At 39.8% G+C, this 23,055-nt stretch overlaps 1 protein-coding gene across 3 annotated transcripts in view; it reads right to left on the reverse strand.

Annotated features, from left to right (window-relative positions):
• Positions 1–23,055, reverse strand: part of MAP2K5 (mitogen-activated protein kinase kinase 5) — a 262,237-nt gene that overhangs the window by 84,635 nt on the left and 154,547 nt on the right. For all 3 annotated transcript variants that reach the window (XM_079913743.1, XM_079913742.1, XM_079913744.1), the window contains exon 16: positions 17,248–17,319. In XM_079913743.1, the coding sequence (XP_079769869.1) occupies positions 17,248–17,319 (72 nt within the window). The remainder of the gene's footprint in view (positions 1–17,247; positions 17,320–23,055) is intronic.

The raw sequence follows: 23,055 nt of genomic DNA on the forward strand, positions 1-23,055 counted from the left end.
AGCAGTATCTGAATAGGTTGGACTTTATCATTTAAATAACCAATATATGTGTGAGTGTGATTATAACAATTGCCAAATACATAACAAATGCGTGATAGAAACCTTTGTATTTTAACAAAAAGGGTAGAAGATGTTTATTTACAAAGCAACAAAAATGGCTTCTGTTGATAATAAGAATAATTATTGTCATGAAGTCATAAATGATAAAGAGAAAACATACATTGTAACCAGAAAGCAAGTGCAGGACACAAACACAGGATATGTTTTTGGTGATCAACTGACCAACTTAGAATATCAACAATGTGGGAGTAGCTTTAAATTTACAGTTATACTGAAGAGCACTGGATTTTATAAATTCTTAATTTAGACATATTCTATGTTTCTCAGCAAAACTGCAAATTGAAAATAAGCATTTTCAATATAGCCAGTGATCTAGTTGAAGGAGGACTTTATAGTCTGAAATGTTCTAAAATTCGTTCTTAATTACCCTTGTGCACATTTTACACAATTAAATTTCCATCGAAGGATTTTGCATTTAGATTGTGCACTGCAGTTAAACCTTTATTTTACAGAAATGCAGCAGCCACTTTGGGACATTCAGACACAGGGAAACTTTAAAAAATCAGACTTAACTACTGGATTACATAAAATTCCCTAGGTGAGATTTCATCCCAAGACCAATTTACACAGTCCTAGAGAGAGAGTTTAAATCATCTGAAACTATGCTAGCGAAGGACCATAATAAATACTAAATACCTCAAAATCTACCCTAAGATTTTTCTTTTCTTCCCGTGTATCAATTTCACTGTCCTCTTACTGTATGGTTTAAAAACAATCCAAAGGATATAACAGCAATTTACCAGTGTTAAAGTGCTTTGGAGGTTAAATTGACAACAAAGAACACAGAAACACAAAGCATCTTGAAGTAGGGTTTCAATTAAATGTGGAGGATTTAGTAATGCAGTACCAAAAAAAAAGAGTTACAAATTAATTTAATCTTCTGCCTATAGTTTGCAGCTGCACTCTGAAGTGTCTTGGGCTTAAGAACAAAGACTTGAAAGGCCTCGGAGTGAGGAAAGCTTCAATTTTTAATGTATAACGCCATTAGCTGATAACTTGTGGAATGTGCAACCCCTGCAGAGGGGCATAAGTGCGAGTAACAGAGACGGATGAAGTGGCATATTTGTTCATGTCTAGAACTATGAGGAAGAGGGTTATTACTAAGACCATCAGGCCCAACAGAAATATGCCCTAATAACCTTTGGGACCCTCCACATTATCAGTTTTCACTACATCAAATATATTAAAATCAAAACCTAATTCACTTTAATTAAAGACAATTAGTTTGTTTTACTATTATTGTTTTAACTTGTGTGACATTATAATACATTGTAAATTAAAGACGGAATATTAAATATAACAAAAGCATCAAACTGTGTACACCTTCCCACCCATGCTTGGTGAAATCAGCTTATCACCGGTGTCTATTTAAGGAAATTCAAGAACAACCGTCATTAAAAGTAGTGTAGAAACATTTCACCCTAAAAAGAATTCAGTGGAACCATGCATATGTTTTCCCTATTCAATTTATACTTCTTTTCACATAATGCTTTCCTATAACTCCAAGGATTTCTTTAACACAAACAGAATTATGGCCCAATGGAGGCACAAGAAGCTTAATTAATTTGCCCAAGGTCATACTGTAGGTTGGTGGCAAAGCTTGTTAAATTACTGGTAACTCTGGGCTCTACAGATGTTTTGGCAATGGCAAAGGCCCCTGTCTGCAAAGGCCCCGGAGACTTCTAGTGCAGAGGGTGAATGAACCACGGCAAATAACTCACGACGCCTGTTCAAAAGGTGCCAAGTGCTCTGGAGAGCTCACAACATTTTCTTTGTGTAGAAAGAGCCTAAATGTGAGTTTCCCACCAGGAGTGCTTCTTAACAGGTCCCAATATTTTAAAAAGAACTATTCATCCTCACTAGAGTCCATTAATAAAAAGTAAATTTATTTTAACTTAAAGATCCCAAGCACAGTAGCGCAAAGAAATAAATCAAACATTTATCCATCATTCAGAAGGTCCTGCATTCTATCCCACAGATTACTAATAATAATGGAGAAAAGATAGCATCACAAATAAATGTTTCTAATACAGTGGGTTTTTTTTTTCTCTTTTTAAATTAGAAATGGGTTTATTACAGTGGACACTTAAATGGGGCCAGGGCAACAGTAATTCACAAGTACAATATCCTAATGCTGTTCCTTTAATTGCTTTATTTGTTTTACTGTTAAGAATGATTGCTTGCTGTAGTCTAACCATGCATGCTGAAAAGCATGATACATTGAGGTCTCAACCTGGGCAAACTGTACCTAAACTTACACTTTATTGCAGCTTAGTTCACAATCTTCACCTAATATAGGGTTATATCCCAGTGCAGCAAGAGGATAAATCATCCTGGAATATTACTCTGGTAAAGTTTAGCTGTGACTGGAGCATATGTGCTTTCGAGCCACTGAAGCAAAGGCCCATAAAATACACTAATTACTGGAAGTTATGGTCACTGAGTGATTGATAGCGCTCTGCAAGGCAACTTCCTCATTTTCAGCTCTTCTGATGGGGCTCATCCGCCACATAGCAATTATTAATTCATGACCCACCCCTCAGGCGTTAGTACCTTTACTTCTAATTCTCCTGCTACCAAACTACTGCTACAGCTGGACACTGTCTTTCTTCATTCTGATGGCTGGGTAAGGATGATAAAAAGTAGATTTCACGCTAAATGCTATTGTTTTGAATCTTTAAATGTTGCTTGGTCTTTCTAACCCTGCTGTCCTAAAAAACATAATTCTCCTTCCCCTCCCATAATGCTATTTCACTTGCATCATTTTCTTTTTTCTCTTTAAAAAAGAATGTGTGTGTTTATGCATATATATGTATATGTATGCATATATGTGTGTGCATGTGTGTGCGTGTGTTTGTATGTGTGTGTGTATATATCAATCTGTGTGTCTATACTGTATTAGATCAAAAACTCTGAATAGTTTTTTAGTGGAACACTGTGGTTTAAATGCAATATATAACTTCAACTAGGCCATAGTAAATATGAGGCAGTTAATTGATAAAAAAAAAAAATGGAACCCCCCCCAACCCTCCATTTAAATAGACCCACTTTTGTAGCTTTGAAGACATTCTAAGTGTTTCAAGTTGATTTCCATCAGTAGCTTCACTCAGAGCAATGCTAATTAAATAATATCTGGGTATATAACTGAATTTCTAAAAGTCACTTAGAAACAACTGCAAAGGTCTCTTTTGATGGTGTTCTGTGCCTTGAGAGGAAATTCAGTGAGAGACTCTGAATTAAAGAGAGATAAAGTTCAGTCATGATGGATGAAAGCAGACATTTTACTTTTCTAATAGAAAAATAAATGTTCTTCAAATTTTGAACAACTCAAAATGCAATACTAAGGGTGGTTTTCCTAGGTGGAATCTGAGATAGTGTAATGGATGAATAGATGACTCCAAGCTACCTATCCTTTCAGAGTTTGTTTCAAATTATTCCTCCTCTTCTGTTGGGAGTTAGTCCCAGAAAACAATTGTGAGGACAAATTCCATACCCTTCCTGTTCATACCATTCACTGGGCAGTGTATCACATCCCACCTGGTAACTATCTTCTTGTATCTCTAATGCCGGTAAATTTCACTTGTTTAAGGGCAAACTCTAAGTCATAAACTTTCATATGCTCTCCATGACACCAGAAATAGTATTTTGCAGTAGGCTAATGTTGAGCATTTGCTGATTATGATGTACGCCCTGATGGTGATGTCTCCTAGAGCTTGGTCGACTTGGTGCTGCATGGCTTGGTTGCTTCTACTATTAAAGCTACAATACTTTAATAAACATAGTATACAAACTTTTCAGTATTAGGGGCTGACTGTTTTAACTGGTAAGGCCCTCTTACACATACTTCACTGCTTAGAATAATCACTTTCACATACTTCAGCATTATGATTAATTTAGATGGCTTATTTCTTGTTAAAGACTGAAGGGGTACAAAAAGGGAAAAGATTAGAGTTAACTGCCCCCAAATCCATCTCATGTGCTTAATTCAATAACCATTTTAATCTTTACAGTAAGAATTAAGAAATGACACTCTTTCAATATGTTTGTATAATGCTGACCTGTGTGCTCTAACAGTGGGTGGCTTTAATCCTGATAACAGCCCCTAGAGACCTAGCTTGGTGGGGTGTCCTCCATTTCTAAACTGCTCGCTGGCGTCATGTAGCTACAGGTACCTGAGAAAACATCAGTGCTGGGGTACAGTCTATCGAGCGCAGTCTAAGCCACACTTGTATTTCCAGACATTTCAAAGTCAAGAGAGTCATAACCAGGTAATATGCTCACACTTCTGGCCTCTCTGTGTGCTGCTGCTCCTGAGAGAGGGGGGAGGGAAGAAAGGAAGGGAGAGGTATGGAGTGGCCATCCCCACACCAAGACTCCATGCATGCAGGTGAAGTCATCTTGGATTTCCCTTCTTGACCACCATCTGACTACACCCTCACCACCCACAGAATCCTGAGAAAAAAATAAATGGTTATTTTAAGCTATTAATGTTGGATAATTTATTAAGAGTAATAGATAAATGAAATGCTATCCTTGACATTGATGTCAGCCCTCCCACTCATCTGCCCAGTCCTATGCGCTTTTCCACTGCACTTTTACTTATCTTTCTCCCTTCTAGTCAAGGAGCTCCTGAGGGCAAAGTTTGTATCCCTACTGCCAACACAAGGCAGCACTACATAAATGTTTACTGATTAGATGGAACTCTCATCTACCTGCTTCCACTTTATTATAACAGACATACTGGAGATTAGGTTAATTTCTGTGTTTCCTAAAAAAAAAATAAACTAGGTCTTGGCTTCTGAAAAACAACAGCAATTGTACATTTCAAAATACAGTAAAGCTGGGCTTCCCTGGTGGCGCAGTGGTTGGGAATCCACCTGCCAGTGCAGGGGACACGGGTTTGAGCCCTGGTCCGGGGAGATCCCACGTGCCACGGAGCAACTAAGCCCGTGCACCACAACTGCTGAGCCTGTGCTCTAGAGCCCGTGAACCACAGCTGCTGAGGTCCGCACACCTACAGCCCGTGCTCGGCAACAAAGAGAAACCACCGCAATGAGAAGCCCGCGCACCGCAACAAAGAGTGGCCCCCACTCGCCGCAACTAGAGGAAGCCCGCGCACAGCAACGAAGAGCCAACGCAGCCAAAAAATAAATAATTAATTAATCTATTAAAAAAATACAGTAAAGCTGAACCAACTATAGGGAGAGTGTAGGTAGCAATCCTGTGAAAAGCAGTGTTGACTATGAGCAGAGTCACAATATACCAGCCTTTCCCTTTATCTGATTTCCTGCCCATTTACAGTTACCATTTCTCTCTCCTTTTTTCAAACTACTGATCTACTTCTTTTCTACAGCATAGTGGAAGGAGCAGACTTTCATCCAGAGTCAGATATTTAACTGCAGCTCCCTGGTCTAGTCACCTAACCTTTCTGGAAAAGTCCTTTAATTTCTCTGGATCTCAGTTTCCTTATTTGCAAAATAGGAACTTTGATGCTTATAGATCAAAGTTGGTGGAATAATCTTGGGTAACTTAAATTACTGATTTTTTGGTCATTTCCATCACAGTGGGGAGAAGCTTAAATGAGATAATGAATATCAAATGGCTTTGTAAAGCGTTATGTACACATAAAGTGTTGTCACCCTTCTAGAATGACACTGAGCGAGATGTCAACAGCAAGGAACAGAGGAAAGCACACTCCACTGCACATCAGAGGTCCCAGCTGCCAGTCCTCATCGCTTATGCTGTACCTGTGGGCACAGTCCTTCCCTTCTCTGGACCCGAGCTTCCTCACTGGTAGGAGAAGGGATCTGATTTAACAAGTTCTAATGTCTCTCTTCTAGTTAAAAAACACTCTAGTCTCTAAATACAAGATACGGAGTGCAAAAGATTTTTCTAATTAAATGCTAAAAAAATGTTAAAGTTATTATTATTCAGTTCAGAACCAAAGTATGGAAAATAGTCTGTAGGATCTTTGAGAGGACTTTTTTTTTTTTTTTTTTTTTTTTTTTTGGCGGTATGCGGGCCTCTCACTGCTGTGGCCTCTCCTGTTGTGGAGCACAGGCTCCTGACGCGCAGGCTCAGGGGCCATGGCTCACAGGCCCAGCCGCTCCGCGGCATGTGGGATCCTCCCAGACCGGGGCACGAACCCGTGTCCCCTGCATCGGCAGGTGGACTCTCAACCACTGCGCCACCAGGGAAGCCCTGAGAGGATTTTTAAAGCCAATTTCAGGTCACTGGATTTGAGTATTGATAGATCTCTATGAGCAGTGGTTTTTATTGCTCAGTATCTCAAAGGTAGCAGCAGCGGTTCCTCAAATTATCACACTCAGAATTTTAGAGTTGACAGATGTCACTAAAACACTGGCCCCTTTTATCTTTTAGATCTCAACTCAAAAGTAACCCGACACCACTCAGTTACTCCTATCATACGGTGCTGTTTATTTCTGTCTAAAAAGTTATTATTGTCAAGCACCCTTCTTTAAAATGTAGGCTCCATTAAAGCAGGGATTTTGTCACTTTCATTCCTAGCAATGTCCCCAGTGACTAGCACAGTGCCTGCCACATAATGGGCACTCAACAAAAATCTGCTAAGTGACCAAATGAATAAATGACTGCATCTTGTCTAACCTTATACCTGTCTCTTCTACAAAGTATTTCTTAAAAAAAAACAAACCTGAGACAAGTATTCAGTCACTACTTAAATGCCCCTAGGGATGTGGGCATTTTTTTTACCTCTAAAAGGATGACTGCACTGTTGAGTAGGAAGGGTGCAGGGATATATCCATTAAAAAACTCTTCTTTATACTGAATAGAAAACCACGGGCTTTTTGTTTTTTTGTTAGCTTCAGAAAGCTCAGCCCCGTCAGTCATAAAGTAGCAGCTTGCCTCTCCACTGACAATCCTTCAAACACTGGAATATGGGTTGTCAAATGCCTGCTTTGTCTTCTCTTTATTTCTTTATTCTTCATATCAAGACTGTGTTGATTTAATGTTTTTTTTCTTTTTTTTAAAGTCCAAATTTTGTGTGTTTGTGTGTATACACGATTCGGACATGTGCTCTTGGAAAAACTTTAAAATCAGTCTGAAATCCATCAAAATAATAAAATGCTTAGCTGGGACTGCTAGCACCTGTTCCATCTTGTTTTGTCAATCTCATGGTTGTTCAGGATAGCTCTGAGCACAAAGCAAGCTCAACAATGCCTCATTCAGTGGGAAACACTTCACTTTGTCTGCCAGTTTCACATTCACTGCAATCACTGACAACCTTGGAAAATGCACATTTAGGCATGGTAATCTGAGACAGCTGGATCCCTTCACAGACCTTGCAAAAGGCTGAACTAGTCGATCCATCATCTGCCAAAGGTCATTTTAACAGCTCCTTTTTGCAATAAGTTATATAAAATTTTAGACAAAAAATGACAATAGAGAAAAATCAAGTTAAGACAATTACAGAAAGGGGAGCGTGAGAAGAGGAATGAGTGACTGGAACTGTTACATGCTGTTTTCCTCAATATTCTTCAATGGAAGGGAAGGAGGCCCATGACAAGGATTCCAGAACCACACTTCTACCCATTTTCCTATACAATCTTCCACTGAAATTTCCTTTGTCTTTGGACCCTTCAGCTTTAATTCTTCAGCCTTCTGATGGTTTTCAGCAGAAACTTCTGATCAACAGGTGAGATATTTCACTAGATGGAGCAGCAGATAACATATTATAATAAGAGTCAATGTCCACTCACGTTCTTGACAATAATTATAAAAAGGAAGAGGAGAAAAAAAATCAATATTTGAGTGGTGCACACCAAATGCCAAGTTTTTATGGTCAAGGGAAGCTGACAGCAGCTGCTTAGAGGGCATCCAGAGCCATCCGTCACCCCTCAGACCAGGTTCATAATCACCAGGGGCTAGAAAGGCAAACAAAGCTGCAGCTGTAGATCCACTAGAGACAGTTGTGTCTCTGGAAACTTTTTTTTTTTTTTCGTAGGGAGAGCGGGGAATAGGTTCTTCTGTATATTTAGAGGCAGGAACCAAGTCTAGGTAATGCTCCATAATTCTCTTCACCTGGTAAACATCCACTACCTAGATGTTATTTCAAAGAGAAGCTTACTTCTCAAGGTAATTTAATGGGGTTGTTACTGTTAGTTGAAAGTATTTATTAAAAAGCCTAGAATACTGAAATTGCCTTCTCTCAAAAAAATAGGTGTTTACTATTATTGTTTATTTTCTGCCTCCTTCATTACATTGTAGGTTCAACAAGGAAAGGAAACATACCTATTTACCAATGTGTCCCCAGCGCCTAGTAAAGTATCTGGCACATAAAAAGTGTTCAATAAATATTTGAGGAATGACTTCTAATGTTCTCTTTGCTCCACAGATAAGAGGTTGACACTCAGAGTGGCAAAATGACTTGGCCAAGATAACACTGATTTTAAGTGGTGGCGTCAACATTTCTGGTTAACGCAAAATGTGTGCTCTTTAACAGTTCAAGGATTAGGATGATAGCCTTAATATCGGAAAATATATCATAGAAAGAAAATGACATACTCTTCACCACACTTCTCCAGAAACTTCTGTCAAAGGTACTGGGCTGGGTGATCCACGTCACTTTTTCAATACTTTTATTTTCATTTTACACAGCTCACTATACTCTATGTGTTTGCTTGTAAATGTAGAAAATCACACTGCATTTTCTTGATATCTAATGAGTCTTATCTGATATCCATTAAACAGTATGTATAAAGGTAAAATCAAAAAAATTAGATGTGTTAACAGCTTTTCACAGTTCCATAAGACAAGGTAGTTACATCCAACTATTTGTACATTTTACCCTAAATTTTCCTTGGGACAATTCTATTACAGATGTCTACAGAGAATTCAATAATTTTCTATTCTCCTACAAAAACTCACTTTCTCTGGGCAAAAGCACTGACATACATCATTTAGAAAAGTTAGGGTTTTTTTTTTCTTCTGTAGAAATACTAAGAAGAAGGCCATCTGAAATGACATACAAATATTTCTCTCATGTTATAAAATTAAAATTGAAACATTTCTATTGATGATTTCCTCCCCTTTGTTTTCTCTGTTCATTCTTCCTGAAACTTCTGTTTTTTACGTTAGACTTCCTAACCTGGTTCTCTAATTTTTTTTTTTTTTTTTTTTTTGGCTGCATTGGGTCTTTGTTGCTGCGTGCGGGCTTTCTCTAGTTGAGGTGAGCGGGGGCTACTCTTTGTTGCAGTGCATGGGCTTCTCATTGCAGTGGCTGCTCTTCATGTTGTGAAGCACAGGCTCTAGGCGCGTGGGCTTCAGTAGTTGTGGCTCGCGGGCTCTAGAGTGCAGGCTCAGTAGTTGTGGTGCATGGGCTTATTAGTTACTTGGTGGCATGTGGGATCTTCCTGGACTAGGGATCAAACCCGTGTCCCCGGCATTGGCAGGCAGATTCTTAACCACTGCGCCACCTGGGAAGTCCCTGGTTCTCTAATTTTTAATACTCTATTTGTTGTTGTCATCTGAAAGTTCCTTTGTTACAGCAGCCTGTTCTTGTTTCCTAGATGCAACATTTTCTCCCATCCCTCTGAGAATATCAGAGTTCATTTGAATTTTTCTCTCCTGCATAGTGTCCAAGCCCTCCAAATTGCTTTCTTTTTCAGTTATTTTAGGTCTCTGTTCTTACCTTAAAAGCCTTCCTCAAATGTTTTGCTAAGAGTAAGGCACTACAAATCTGACTAGTAACTCTGTGCTTGTGAGTGGAGCCTGTAGGCTGAGGTAACACGATCTCGCTGGACTGTTTCCCTGGAAAACTCCCAATGCCTGGATCTTTAAGGCCTCTTGGTCACATTTCCCTAAAGAAAGTCTCCTCCAAGACGCAAGAGGGAAGAGATATGGGAACATATGTATATGTATAACCGATTCACTTTGTTATAAAGCAGAAACTAACACACCATTGTAAAGCAATTATACACCAATAAAGATGTTAAAAAAAAAAAAAGAAAGTCTCCTCCAGTATCCTTCCTGAAAAGTAATCTTGGCTTCTAGTGTCCCAGGAACAGGGTGTAGTAAGATGGCTGGGAGTCTCCACATTTAGAATCTAAACTTTCACTTAATGCCTCTGTGCTCAGTAATGGGACCCAGCCTTCTACACTGCCAGGTATCACTTATTTTATTCTCAGAGAAACTCCTCTACTCAGTCTTGTGTTAGGGCTGGGGAGGGGTGACTGTCTGCTCATGCTGAGTTAGGCAAAGAACCTGTGGGTCGAACAGCTTAACTGTTTCTCAGACATCTTTAAGACAATTCTCTTCTCTGGCCCCACCTCTACTCCTAGTTCCAGATATCTGGGACCACCAATTCCTGAGCCTTCTGGGTAGTTTAAAGGAAATCAGGTGCTCCTCTCTTTCTCTACTGCTGGCTTAGGATTTCAACACTCTCGGTTCTGCTAAGTTGTGTATTGTTGTTCATCTGCTTTCCCACATTCAAAATTTGGTTGCTGTTGTCTCCTTTCCTTTTTTAATAAAATTTTTTAAATTTTTTGGCCACGCCATGCGGCCTGTGGGATCCTAGCTCCCCAACCAGGGATCGAATCTGTGCCCCCTGCATTGGAAGCGCAGAGTCTTAACCACTGGACCGCCAGGGAAGTCCCTCTTTTCCCTTTCTTTATGGTAATAAGCCTTAAAAGAAAAAAACTCCCTTCACGGTAATTTTTAGTGGAGTTTGAGGTGAGAGTGGAAGATAACACATGCATTCCATGCTTTAACCAAATTAGGAGGCTTTTTGAACCATATGTAAACATTTCAAAAAGTAATTCCTCTGAAAGAGAGGGGATAATGGCTTAATTTTCTCATTGTGCCCTTTCCAGAAGCTCTGAAACAGAGCTCCCATCTAAAGGCCCCGAGAGATTAAGTGATTTATCCAACGATCTATAGTGTGCTGGCTGAAGTGGAATTTGAGTCTAGGTCTGATACTCTGGCAAACAGAAAATTCTTCTTCACATGCAAAACGTTTATGATCTATTCAGCAAATGTTAGTGAGCACTTATGGTAAAGGCTTCGTCAAACTTTAACTCTGATCTTTATTTTCAGAAACTGCTTTAAAACCATTACAGAAGTATGAAAAAATTGAGCCCCAAAGATTTCTTGAGTACTCACTAGGGCAGTGAAATTGTGCTAGAGAGTGTAGGAGATTATGAGAGAATCAGATTTAAATCCTGTCATAAGGAACTACGACATAGCTATAAATGAATAAAATACAAAGTGGAAAACGCACATGCCACAAGGAAGATGTAGATGAAGGTCAGAAGGAGAAGAAATTACTTTCAGCCGCAGAGATCAGAGTTGGTGTTATAAAGGATGTGTATTTAAATTGTATCTTGGGGAGAAGAAGAAAATCATATTCCATGTAGAGTGAACAGCATAGTATTCCTTGAATATTTTTAACTTGGTAAAGGTAATTTTGAAGCTCACAAGAATAACTCTGTCAAAACAACAGAACCCATCAAATCCTTAGAAGATGGTGCTACTTTGATGACAATGACCTTGTGTGACTCTCTGAACGTGTTCTTCACCTATCTAGACACATTTTTCTAAGCCACGGACCTTGCTTTCATCATTTAACACATCATTCAAACCACTTCAGTAAAACAGTGATCACGCTGAAGAGGGGTCTCAGAGGACTAGATGACACTCCAATTAACCAAGCGCATCGAGCCAGATTGTTCTACGCTTTGGACTCAAGAGACTGGTGGAGAGAGGAGGCAAACAAAGGCAGAAAGAGCGAGGACCCAAGTGAAAAGAGCAAAATGCATGCGCTAAAGACAGGGCTTTCAGTCTGACTCCTGTGGAAAAGCCTGTCAGATTATTCACCACCGACCTTAATAAGGTTTACAATAGCCCGCCAAAGAGAATCACAAACCAGAACATGTACTTGGAGAGCTCATACTCAGTGAGAACAAGAACACTGCAAGACTGACCTGGTGCCTTTTTAGATGTATGTGCGTCCTCCTGAGCGCTGCAAACACAAGGCTAGAGGAGGGCGTGTGTTGACTTCTTTTTTTGACCCAATTAGGACCAACTTAAAAATCCAGCTTTTCCAAATAATACTGCTTACTTCCCTCCCACAGATTTGTGCTGTGACTTGAATGACACAAGAATATGAATGGATTAACTAATTAGTAAGAAGCAACAGTGGGACTTTCTCCTCAAGCCATTCGTTCCATGGGAGAAGAGAGAAGCAATGCACAGCCTGTGAAATTCAGAAATTCTGCCCTAATATGTTTTAGGTACTCCTTACCCCTAGAAATTAAAATCATCAAAATTGGTAAGACAAGCCCTTACCATGTACACATTCAGCCCTAAGCATCACCCAGTCCACTGAATCAGGGCATGCTTTCTACAAGAGTCAAACAAATACTCTGGGGCAGGATTCATCTTCCCAGTTTGTCCTAGTTCAGAAATTTTGTACTCTTGTTGGTGATCCTCGCTTCTTTTTTCTTCTCTACTTTTTTGAATTTTCACACTGATTCTTGTCATGAAGGCTCAAGGAAGAAGTGCAATTAATTCCACGTGGGTTTTGACCTTTACTTCATTCTACAACTAATCCACATGAGGAGAACTACAACACAGTTAAGGATCTAAAAACCATAAACAAAAAACATAGAAAGGGGCCAAAATCTTTACATCTAGTAAAACTGCTGTGCTCTAGTCAAGCTTAATCATCTCATTTTTCCCCTTCTTAGGGGTATTTCCATCTTCATGTTACTTCTGCCAACTCCAAACGCTATATACAGCTGACAAAATCCTGGAAAAGCAGCACTTCATGCAGAATTGAGAGGAGATGGGGGCAGTTCCGTCCCTGGATAAGGAGATAGTCTGATGTTAAAGATTCTTTGCTTAAGGCGCAAGTGTACCTGTGACTTTTTTAATGGCACAGTTTAGCTGCACGCAGCATCATCTTTCATGGAAGAGTGTGGCGAGAGGCCTTGTTATGAGTCCCCGTGGGGACTGTGACAGCACATCAACAAGGGAAGGGGCAGTATGAAGAAGGCAAGCAAGGGTGAACCTTGTATCTTAGGAGTTTAAAGCAAGGAAGGCAGCCTTCTAACTCTTGCATCACCAAACCTCAGGGATTTTATGGAATTTGGTGGGGGGAGTGCTAGGTAGAGGTAGAAGGGATAGAAAACTCTGGTTCCCATTTTGTCTCTATCTGATTCTTGTGTAATTTCAGGAAACTTCCTTTGCTTGGTTTCCTATATTTTTATCCCATTTGTTTTTTTACCACCCGGTACCCTAGGGGAATAAACTGATTGACTCAACACGCTTTGAGGAAGGTATTCGCACAAATAGGTAGACCTTGCATACCTAGACACTTGCTCTCTCCTGAAGGGTTTACAAAGATCCACCCCAGAGTGTGCTGGGGAGTGGGAGGGGCTCCTCCATCTGTTCTTTCTTTCTCCCGGGGGCAACTCCCTTCAAGACAACCCAGCTCAACTGTCAACTCCTTTGAGAAACCTGCCACCCTCCCAACCTTTGTGGCTGAGAGCACTTCATAAACATCTTTACTAACAACACTATCACACTGCGCAGGGCTTTAGGTGTCTGTCTTCTCTGTCAGAGGCAGTCTTTTCTCAGCTTTTTGTGCTCCACTCTCCGAGGCTTAGCACGTGGTAAGTGCTTAAATAGTAATTACTGAATGAATGAAAGTTTCTACCCTTTGGAGTGTGTACCTAGAAAGGGAACCTTTCACTTTTAAAAGTGAGGATAAACAGAAGAGAAGCAATTCTTCTTTGAAGATGGTGACTATGTTTCAGAACACAATTTGTTACTCAGAATTTTGAAATGCTATTGAGATTCACACTTCTCTCAATCTACAGTGATTTTAAACAGGTTTTACCACATCTGTTCCAAGAACACTGTGGTGAAAACAAAGAAGAAACTGGCTCTTCAGTGCTTTTTTGGACCAACTTCCCACTCTCTTCAGGTAATGTTCTCATCACATCTGCTCCTAAAAAAAAGAACCTTGGGGTTCTCTTCATTACTGAATCACACACAATTTCTTATCTATGGACTCAAAAACTCCGACTCCCATTCCCTATCACATATTTTTTGTTGCCTTGTACCCCAAATGAATCTGGTATATAACACATTCCAGGGCTTTACTCTTCTCTCTAAAGACCTACTCCACCACCTGTGTTTGGTCATCTGTTCTCACTTGCCTGTCTGGTGGATCATAGGCTCCCAGAATACAGAGACTACGATCACATAGTCCCTTTCAAAAGCATTTAGTTAAGCATCACACACACAGAGGTGCTCAACAACCCTTTCTGATGATCATAATCAGACTGCACTTTACGTCCTCGAAGGTTATCTCCTCCCCCTTCTGATCGCACATCTGGCTCCTCAACAACCATTTTAAAATGCAGCGAGAAGGGAAACACCTAACCCTTCTTGGCCCTCACTCCTGACCAGTGGTCCTTTTCTACTCTCCACTTTACTACATGAGCCCACACGCTCCTTCTGGCATTCAGCTGTCTCACACTCAATGATGACACTTTTTCACACTGTTCCTTACACCTTAATCCTCCTCAGTCTTACAGTGTCAACGAGTCTGTTTTCTCCAGTATTCTGAAGACCGTTCAATAGTTTACCTCCAGGATAAATGAACATGATCAACGAAACCCAAATACATCGATGGCAATCTCGCTCCCTAAATGACAGTCTCTTTTTATTACTCTTTGTATCCCTAGCACCCAGCAAAATACTGGCAGACATATATGTCAATATGCAATATAAATATGTGCTATTTGTTAAGCAACTATCTATCTAACCATCTACTCATATACCTATCTGCCTACCTATCTTAACTGATCTCCCTGTTTCCATGATCGCCCCTCTATATTCTGTGCTCCACAGAGCACCCCATCATCCTCTGAAAATATAACTCAAATCATTTACTCTCAGAGTAACATCTAAAGTCCTTACCATGGCCTACAAGGCTGCATATGATCTGGCCCCTGGCTACCTCTCTGACTGTATTTTTTCCCAGCTTTCCCTTTCTAACTCCACTCTAGTCACCTGGGTCTCTCTGCTTTCCTTAAACATGCCTAACACACTCCAGCTTAGCACCTTTGTATCTGCTGTTGCCTGATGGCCCCCTCACACCATTCCAGTCTCTGCTCAAAGGTTGTTTTATCAGAAAGGACTACTCCACTTCATTTTTTCCCTTAGGACTTACCACTGCCTGACAAATTATATATTTAGTTTTCCTTCTGTTTTTTGTACTTAATGCCCCACCCCTCCCCAAATGCAAAACTCCATTAGAATCAAGAATGGAGTGTCCGTCATTACTATATCCCCACTGCCTATCTAGCAGATATAGCAGGAGCTCAAAACCTGGATGAAGAAACGAATGTGGAAGAAAGGAATGGTGAATATGTATGCGTGCTCTAAATCTTAAATCTATTAGTTACACTGTCTGACAGTATTGCTATGCCTCTGCATATTGTTAAGTCACACAATTCTAGAGTTGTTGCAGAAAGCTAAAGAAAGACAAGAACAGACTGCTTAGAGTCACAGAATGTTAGTCTGGAACGGGGCTTAGAGATCATTATTTTACAGATGAAGAAACTGAGACCCACTGTGAGGGACACTGGCTTGCACAGCGCCACCTAGAAAAGCAGTAGCAAAGCTGGACCTGCAATCCAGGTCTTTCATTCCCAGCCTACGAGTCGTATCTTTACACCACGTAACTTCTCAAATGTCCTACACTATATCTGGTCTTTTACCAAATACATTTAATGATGATGATTTAAAATATGCAAAGGGAAATTATATAATAGCAAGAGCTGAGCTCCACAGATCAAAAATACTAGTTTTCCCTGAAACAGGCTAATTGGACAAGCCCTTCAGGATTCTGTTGGGAAACTTAGTTCTGAGCATCTGTCCACCAGTATTGCTAACCTGTCAGCTGATACATACATACTGTATTTCCTCTTAGATTCTCTTTCATGAAGAAGCAGAAGAATATGGTTTAATAAACACTGAATACTTTATTTTTGCTTTCTTTCTATAGTGCAAGTGAATTCAGTCTGAAGATATCTCCTTAGAAATTCAACTGCATTCATGCATTACAAAAATCACAGAAAAAGAAAATCACAGAAAAAGTATTTGACCAAAAGAAAAAAAGTTGATGAAATTGTGACTGCAACTCACCCATGATCTTGTTTAAGGAGTTCTTTCTACTTTTTAAAGAGTCCTCCTTTATCTGAATCAATGTACATAAGACACAATTCTTGAAGCACTGGTGATTATCCAGACTTTACACTACTATAATTCACCCTGAGCCAGATGTCCTTCTAATATAAGTCCTATGCATTTCCTTACGGATCAAAGATCATTGTACAGAACTCTTAGCACAGACCTCTAGTGGAGCTACATGTAGCTTACCAAGATAAAGTCCACTCTAAATACAGCTATAAAGAGTAAAGACGTTAAAATGGTGCTAAATGCATACACCTAACCGTCTCTAAATCATATCACACCCTGTCGCCCAACACATGATATGATCCTACTGGAACAAGGTGGTTTTTTTTTCTTTCTAAACAAACATATAGAAACTATACATCCAAATGAGTAGGGCTGTACTTGTTAATAAAGTAATCACCTCTGGAATTTATATATGCATTCCAACAAGGCTACTATCACACATAATGTTTTTGGAATTTCTCTTTCAAATCACAGGTTCTCCACATTTAGTGTGCATAAGGATCACACTGGGAACATGTTAATAATGCTGATTCTTAGAAATGTGAATTTAATTGGTTTTAGATGGAGTCTAGGAACCTGTATTTTTTTTTTTTTTTTTTGGCTGCAGTCGCCGGTGGCGGCAGTCGCCGTAGGAACCTGTATTTTTAAGAAGCACTCCAGATAAGTTTTACACAGATGATCTGTGAGAAATAACACTTTAGAATAGTCAGCTCACAAGCCATGCAAGGGTATCAAAATAAGGACTATTGAGTTAAACTCTGTTTACATGTACACATAACACACTGGAGGTTTCACTTTTTTTCAAAATCTTCATCCTTCCTGATAGAACATATTAGTACAGATATACACAGAAGCACCTATTTCCAAACAACATACCTCCATAAAAGAGATTCCTAAGCTCCAGACATCAGAATGGATTCCATATTGCTCCCCTGAAATTCTTTCAGGCTGTAAGAAAACAGAAGGGAGCTTGTGAGTTGATGTAAGCTACTCCAGGAAACACATACGCTAATGTGAGCTCAGTTAAGGCAGAGAGCCATCAATAGCTGCACAGCACATTATGAAAAGAAAAACAATTTTATATGTATGTGTTTTATATAGATAATACATAGAAACCGTATAGGTAATATAGGTATATTGGATATAATCTCATTGAATCCTCACAAAGACCCTATGAGGGAAACTTTGTTATAAAGAAAATGAAGGCTCATATTAGTGAAATAATTTAGGCAAGTCCTAAACTACTAAATGAACTGAGAATTCAACCCAGACCAAATCCAGTGAGTGGTCTTAGTTGTGGAGTGACAAATTACAGCACATTATATAATATCATCACTTATTTGCATTTTGGGAGATGGGTCTGAATCACTAGGAATTCTGTTATTTTAAATTTTTTATTTGGAAATAATATTAAACTTATAGGAAAGTTGAAAGATTAAGACTAGTACAAAGAACATCCATATTTCCTTTGCCCAGATTCACCTACTACTCAACATCTCATCCCATGTATCAGGGTTTCTTTTTGATATAAACCAAGGAACAGTTCAAATGGTCCATTTGGGACTCTTGGTCCTCCATTCAAGATATGTAGAAAATACTTGGTCTAACAATTACCTGCACACTCTCTACTTCAACGGAAATAATTGCATACTGAAGTGGGTGCTGCCTGGTCTCTCTATCCTTCCAGGATTTGGCATTCAGAAAGGTACTTCACAGAAGTCTTTTGAATGAACACAGGAACAAATGAACAAGAGAAACTGAGGTTTTGCTGAAATGGAACGGTTGCTCAAGGTTACACAGCTAGTCATGGCAGGGCTAGGATCATGACCCACACCCCTTGGCCCCCAGTGCAGTATTCTCTTCTTTGTACCATCCCTGGAGTTCTTGGAAGCCACCACAGCCATCATCCTTCAAAAGTTTCCATGAGAGCCCTTATGAGTAACTGGGGTCAGGGTCAGCCTGCAGACGGAAGAAATGGACATCCACCACTCACCAGCAGGGGATATACCATGAGTGTAGAAGATGTGTGCCAGATACTCTCAGGTGAGTTGGCACAGTCCTACATCTTGGGGAGTTGGCTTAGTTGGGACCCAGAACTTTGTAACCTACTTCCCACTCCCACCTATGAGGCTATCTCAATGTATTTAATGCCTTCTCCCCCACTTTTCATAAAATCACATAAAGCCCTACCCTGAGGTAGCAGATTGGATTGTCTTATTTCTGTTGCTTTATTTATTTCTTTAATTTATAAAACCCCTTTCCCACCAAGAATAATTCTTCCCAAGTGTCATGTGACCGTTTCTCCCAGCTGCTACCAGATATGGTCATTCCAATCCCCTAATACTTTTTCTTTTATCTTCTAATCCCCCATACCACCACTTTTCAAGGTCCTGGCTCATACCTGAATGAATCCATTATCCATTTCTAGTTAGAGCAATACATAATAGGATGCGTTCATATGCAACTGGCCAGCCAGTTACAGGAATAATGCCATCATCATAATATCAACAACGGCATCATCACTCTGTGCATTTATTGAAGAATTTCCATGTGCCAGGCACTGTTCTAAGTGCTTTTCATGCATATTTCACTTCAGACTCATAAACACCCATACTAGACTGGTACTATTATCATCCGCATTTAACAGATAAGGAATATGAGAACAGAGGGATTTAATTTGTACCCCCTAGAAAAGGATAATAATAGCTATCATTTAATAATCACCTAGTTTGTCCCAGACACTGGGCTAGATACTTCGCATCCTCTACATTTTATAACAATCTTACAAATATTATTATTTTAAATTTATTTTATTTATGTATTTTTGGCTGTGTTGGGTCTTCGTTGCTGTGCGCAGGCTTTCTCTAGTTGCAGCGAGTGGGGGCTACTCTTTGTTGCGCGTGCCACAACTACTGAGCCCACAAGCTGCATCTACTGAAGCCCGCGTGCTCTAGAGTCTGTGTTTCGTGATAAGAGAAGCCACTGCAATGAGAAGCCTGCACAATGCAATGAAGAGTAGCCCCGCTCGCTGCAACTAGAGAAAGCCAGCACGCAGCAACGAAGACGCAATGCAGCCAAAAAATAAGAACTTAAAAAAATAGTTTAAAAACAATGTCTTAAAAAAAGAGAAGAACTTCTAGCAAACATGAAAATCCTAAAATCCTCTATAATTGTTAAAGAAATGACCAAATGTTGCCTTCCTCCTTCTGTCCTCTCTCCCTTTCTTCATCCACTAACTGACAGTTATCAATATACAGCAGTTCATCTAGAAGTGCAAGACCAACAATAAGGTTAAATATAATCATCACATTTGCCCACTGAACTACTAAAACAAATGTAAACTGTAATGTGAAAATAAAGCACAGAAAAATTAAATTTAAAAAGAAAAATTAGCAAAAATGATAATGGTCACAGATATCAGAAGGCAAATAGGAGAACTCCTTAAGGATGAGAGTCTAACAACTTCTCATTAGAGAAGTTATTCTTACAGTAAGCTAACAGAATGAGATTACTGTTGTGATGCAGCACTCAAGCACGAATGCTGAGTGAAAGGTGGGCAGCCAGCTCTACAGGTGTATCCTCAAGAATTCGTAGGGACTGGGAAACATGTTCAGGTGGCTGACACTGACACAGGTACAAGATAAGTCCCAATACATTCTGAATGTATAGAGTCAGGACTTGATGGCCTAAGGCTGCACAATTCAAATCTGTTCTCACACCTGAGGCCAAGGTGGCCTGCTCTGTCCTCTCCCCTCTAAAACCAAACCAAACTAAACCAAACCAAACCAAACCAATGGCCAGGTATGACACTACTGAGAGAAGACCTGTGATGAACATTTTTCTGTTAAAAAGCAAAAGCTGAGTTACTTTCTGACATGACATTTGTCACTAGTGTGGAAAGCTTAATAAACGGAAAACCATGACTCTTGTCTGAAGCACCTGTAGTGGAGTTAAAGTGTCGGGGAAAAACTCTCGTCTGTACTTAATGAGAACAGTAAGGAGTGGTGATGATATAAAAAGCAGAGGATTCTAAAAGGGCAGTGGCTCTAAGATGGCATGCACACTCCACCCCTCCACTTACCGCCGTGACTGGGCATTTACCCAGGGCCCATATTTAGTTAACTCATTCCAGAATTGTCTCTATTTATAACACAGTACCCTAGGGTTTACTTGTCAGAAGCAGGACGATACCAAGGTACATCCCTTACCTCTTCCCATAAAGGAACTTCTGCTCAGGCTACTCAGAAAATTAACAAAGTATGCACAAATACTTTAGGTTAGTATGTAATCAAAAAGTATATATCATAAACAATGGGGATTTTTTAGAAAGCCGGCAAGATCACTGTGTGGGTAGTAGAGCATACTGGTTAAACAAGGATTCTGGAGTCACACTGCTCTAACTCAACCTATTTTCCAGTTCACTAATTTTCTCTTCTGCTCCATTCAATATGCTACCAAATAGTGAGCTTTTCATTTTTATCTAGTAGTTTTGTTTGGGACTTTCTCGAATCAAGTATGTCACTTTAAAAATTTTTGCTCTAAGGTCTGCTTACAACTGTTGTTCCTTCATGTTGCTCTGTTTCCTCGTGTGACTAGTTTTCTTTGGCTGCTTGTTAGTTTTTGTTCTTCAAAAAAATGTTTGGAAAGGTTCTCTGAGGCCTAAAGTGGATGTGCCCACCTCAAACAATATTCTCAGCATGAAGCTCCTTTTCTAACTCAGGTCACATATACAAACATCCAGGGTGTAAATCTGTGCCAGAGTTAAGTCTATGGCCACAACTTTCTCCCTTTTCCTTTTTCTCCTGCTGCTCTGCTTGGCTCTGAGAAGCCTTCTCTTTTGTTCCCTGGGATCGGGGAGGAAGAGCAGCTTTAACTCTGGTTTGCTTTTATACTGGGGTGAGGGCCTCTTCAGGCTTCCAGCATAATATGGGGAAGATCTTCTCCAAGACCCTCTGCCTTAAGGGAGCCCCCATATCATTCACAGCTGTAGCAGTACAGCCAAATGTCCTCAGGAATAAGCAGCTTTGGTGCTCTGACATTCTGCTTTCCCTTCTGTTTCAGGTTTCCATCTGAAAACCGTCCTGGGAGTTCCCCGTTGTCGTTTTAGCTCTTCAGTGCACTTGAGATGGTTTTTAAAGTATTTTAATTAGCATTTTTCAACAGAAGAGTTGGTCCAAATAACCTAATGTGCTACTACCAGAAGCTAGAAGCTGGTGTCCTAATTAAATCTTGACTGTCACTACTTGCCAGCTCTGAGAACCTGGGCTAAAGTTACTTCACCTTTGGTTTCCTCATCTGTAAAATGAAGACGATAATAACAATATGTATGCTTAATGGAGTTGTCTGAAGATTAAATAAATCCATGTAATATGCTCAATTCAGTACATGCCACGTGGGGATGCTCAGTAAATGTTGGCCTCCTTCTAATCAACACCACCATGTACGATCACTGCATGAGCATGGCCAACTGAGTTGTATCACGTAATCTGTATAGGTTATAATCTGAGTAAAGGTAATTTCTAAGAACAGGAATAGTCCAGGTAGAAAACAATGTTCAGGAGATAAGAATAGTTATTTAGATTGACTTTCTGATACCAAAGGACAAGTATCTGCATAAGATTTCTTAATTTCAAAACTTCAGGTATTCGTAACAATAATGTCAAACTTTTATATTTGATTTTTAAAAACTGTAATAGGACTTCCCTGGCGGTCCAGTGGTTGGGACTCAGTGTGCTGCAGGGGTCATGGGTTCAATCCCTGGCTGGGGAGCTAGGATCTCTCATGCCGCATGGTGCAGCCAAAAAAATATATATACATAATACATCACAATGACTGAAGAGTGGGTTAAAGTTTCAGGGACTTCTGTCTTTATTATTAATTTTTTTACTAGCTTCTTTTTTTATATAAATTTATTTTATTTACTTATTTATTTTTGGCTGTGTTGGGTCTTTGTTGCTGCGCATGGCTTTCTCTAGTTGCAGCGAGTGGGGGCTACTCTTCATTGTGGTGTGTGGGCTCCTCATTGCAGTGGCTTCTCGTTTCGGAGCATGGGCTCTAGGCGTGTGGGCTTCAGTGGTTGTGGCACTCGGGCTCAGTAGTTGTGGCTCGTGGGCTCTAGAACGCAGGCTCAGTAGTTGTGGCACATGGGCTTAGTTGCTCTGCAGCATGTGGGATCTTCCCAGACCAGGACTCAAACCTGTGTCCCTTGAATTGGCAGGTGGATTCTTAACCACTGTGCCACCAGGTAAGTCCCCTTCTGTCTTTAAAATAGAGTAAAAGTTCTAGTAATCAGAATTTCCAAGAAATGATTTAATTTAATGTAAGCCACCAAAGCCTTTGGACCCCTTTTGTAATCCTTCTGGATGAAATCCTTTTAAAATATAGTTGAAAAAATTTCTTGCTTTGGATTAAAATGTCGATTAAACCTAATTACCTGCCCCTAAGATGTAATGTGTCCTTGAACACGCCCCTTCAGTTTTGGGGTCTCAGTATCCTCATTGGTCAATGAGGAAGTGGGACCAGATGACTTTCCAAGTCTCCTATAAGACCCACTGTTTAACATGCCCCTAAATTGTTACTGTTTTTTTGTTTGTTTTCATAACCTAAGGATCTTAGAAAACTCTCCCTATCTTTATCCTAATTACCATTTTCTTATACCTTACATTTCAGATTGTAGGAGAAGTA

Source organism: Stenella coeruleoalba (genome assembly GCF_951394435.1).
Source record: "Stenella coeruleoalba genome assembly, chromosome: 2".
NCBI lineage: Eukaryota > Metazoa > Chordata > Mammalia > Artiodactyla > Delphinidae > Stenella > Stenella coeruleoalba.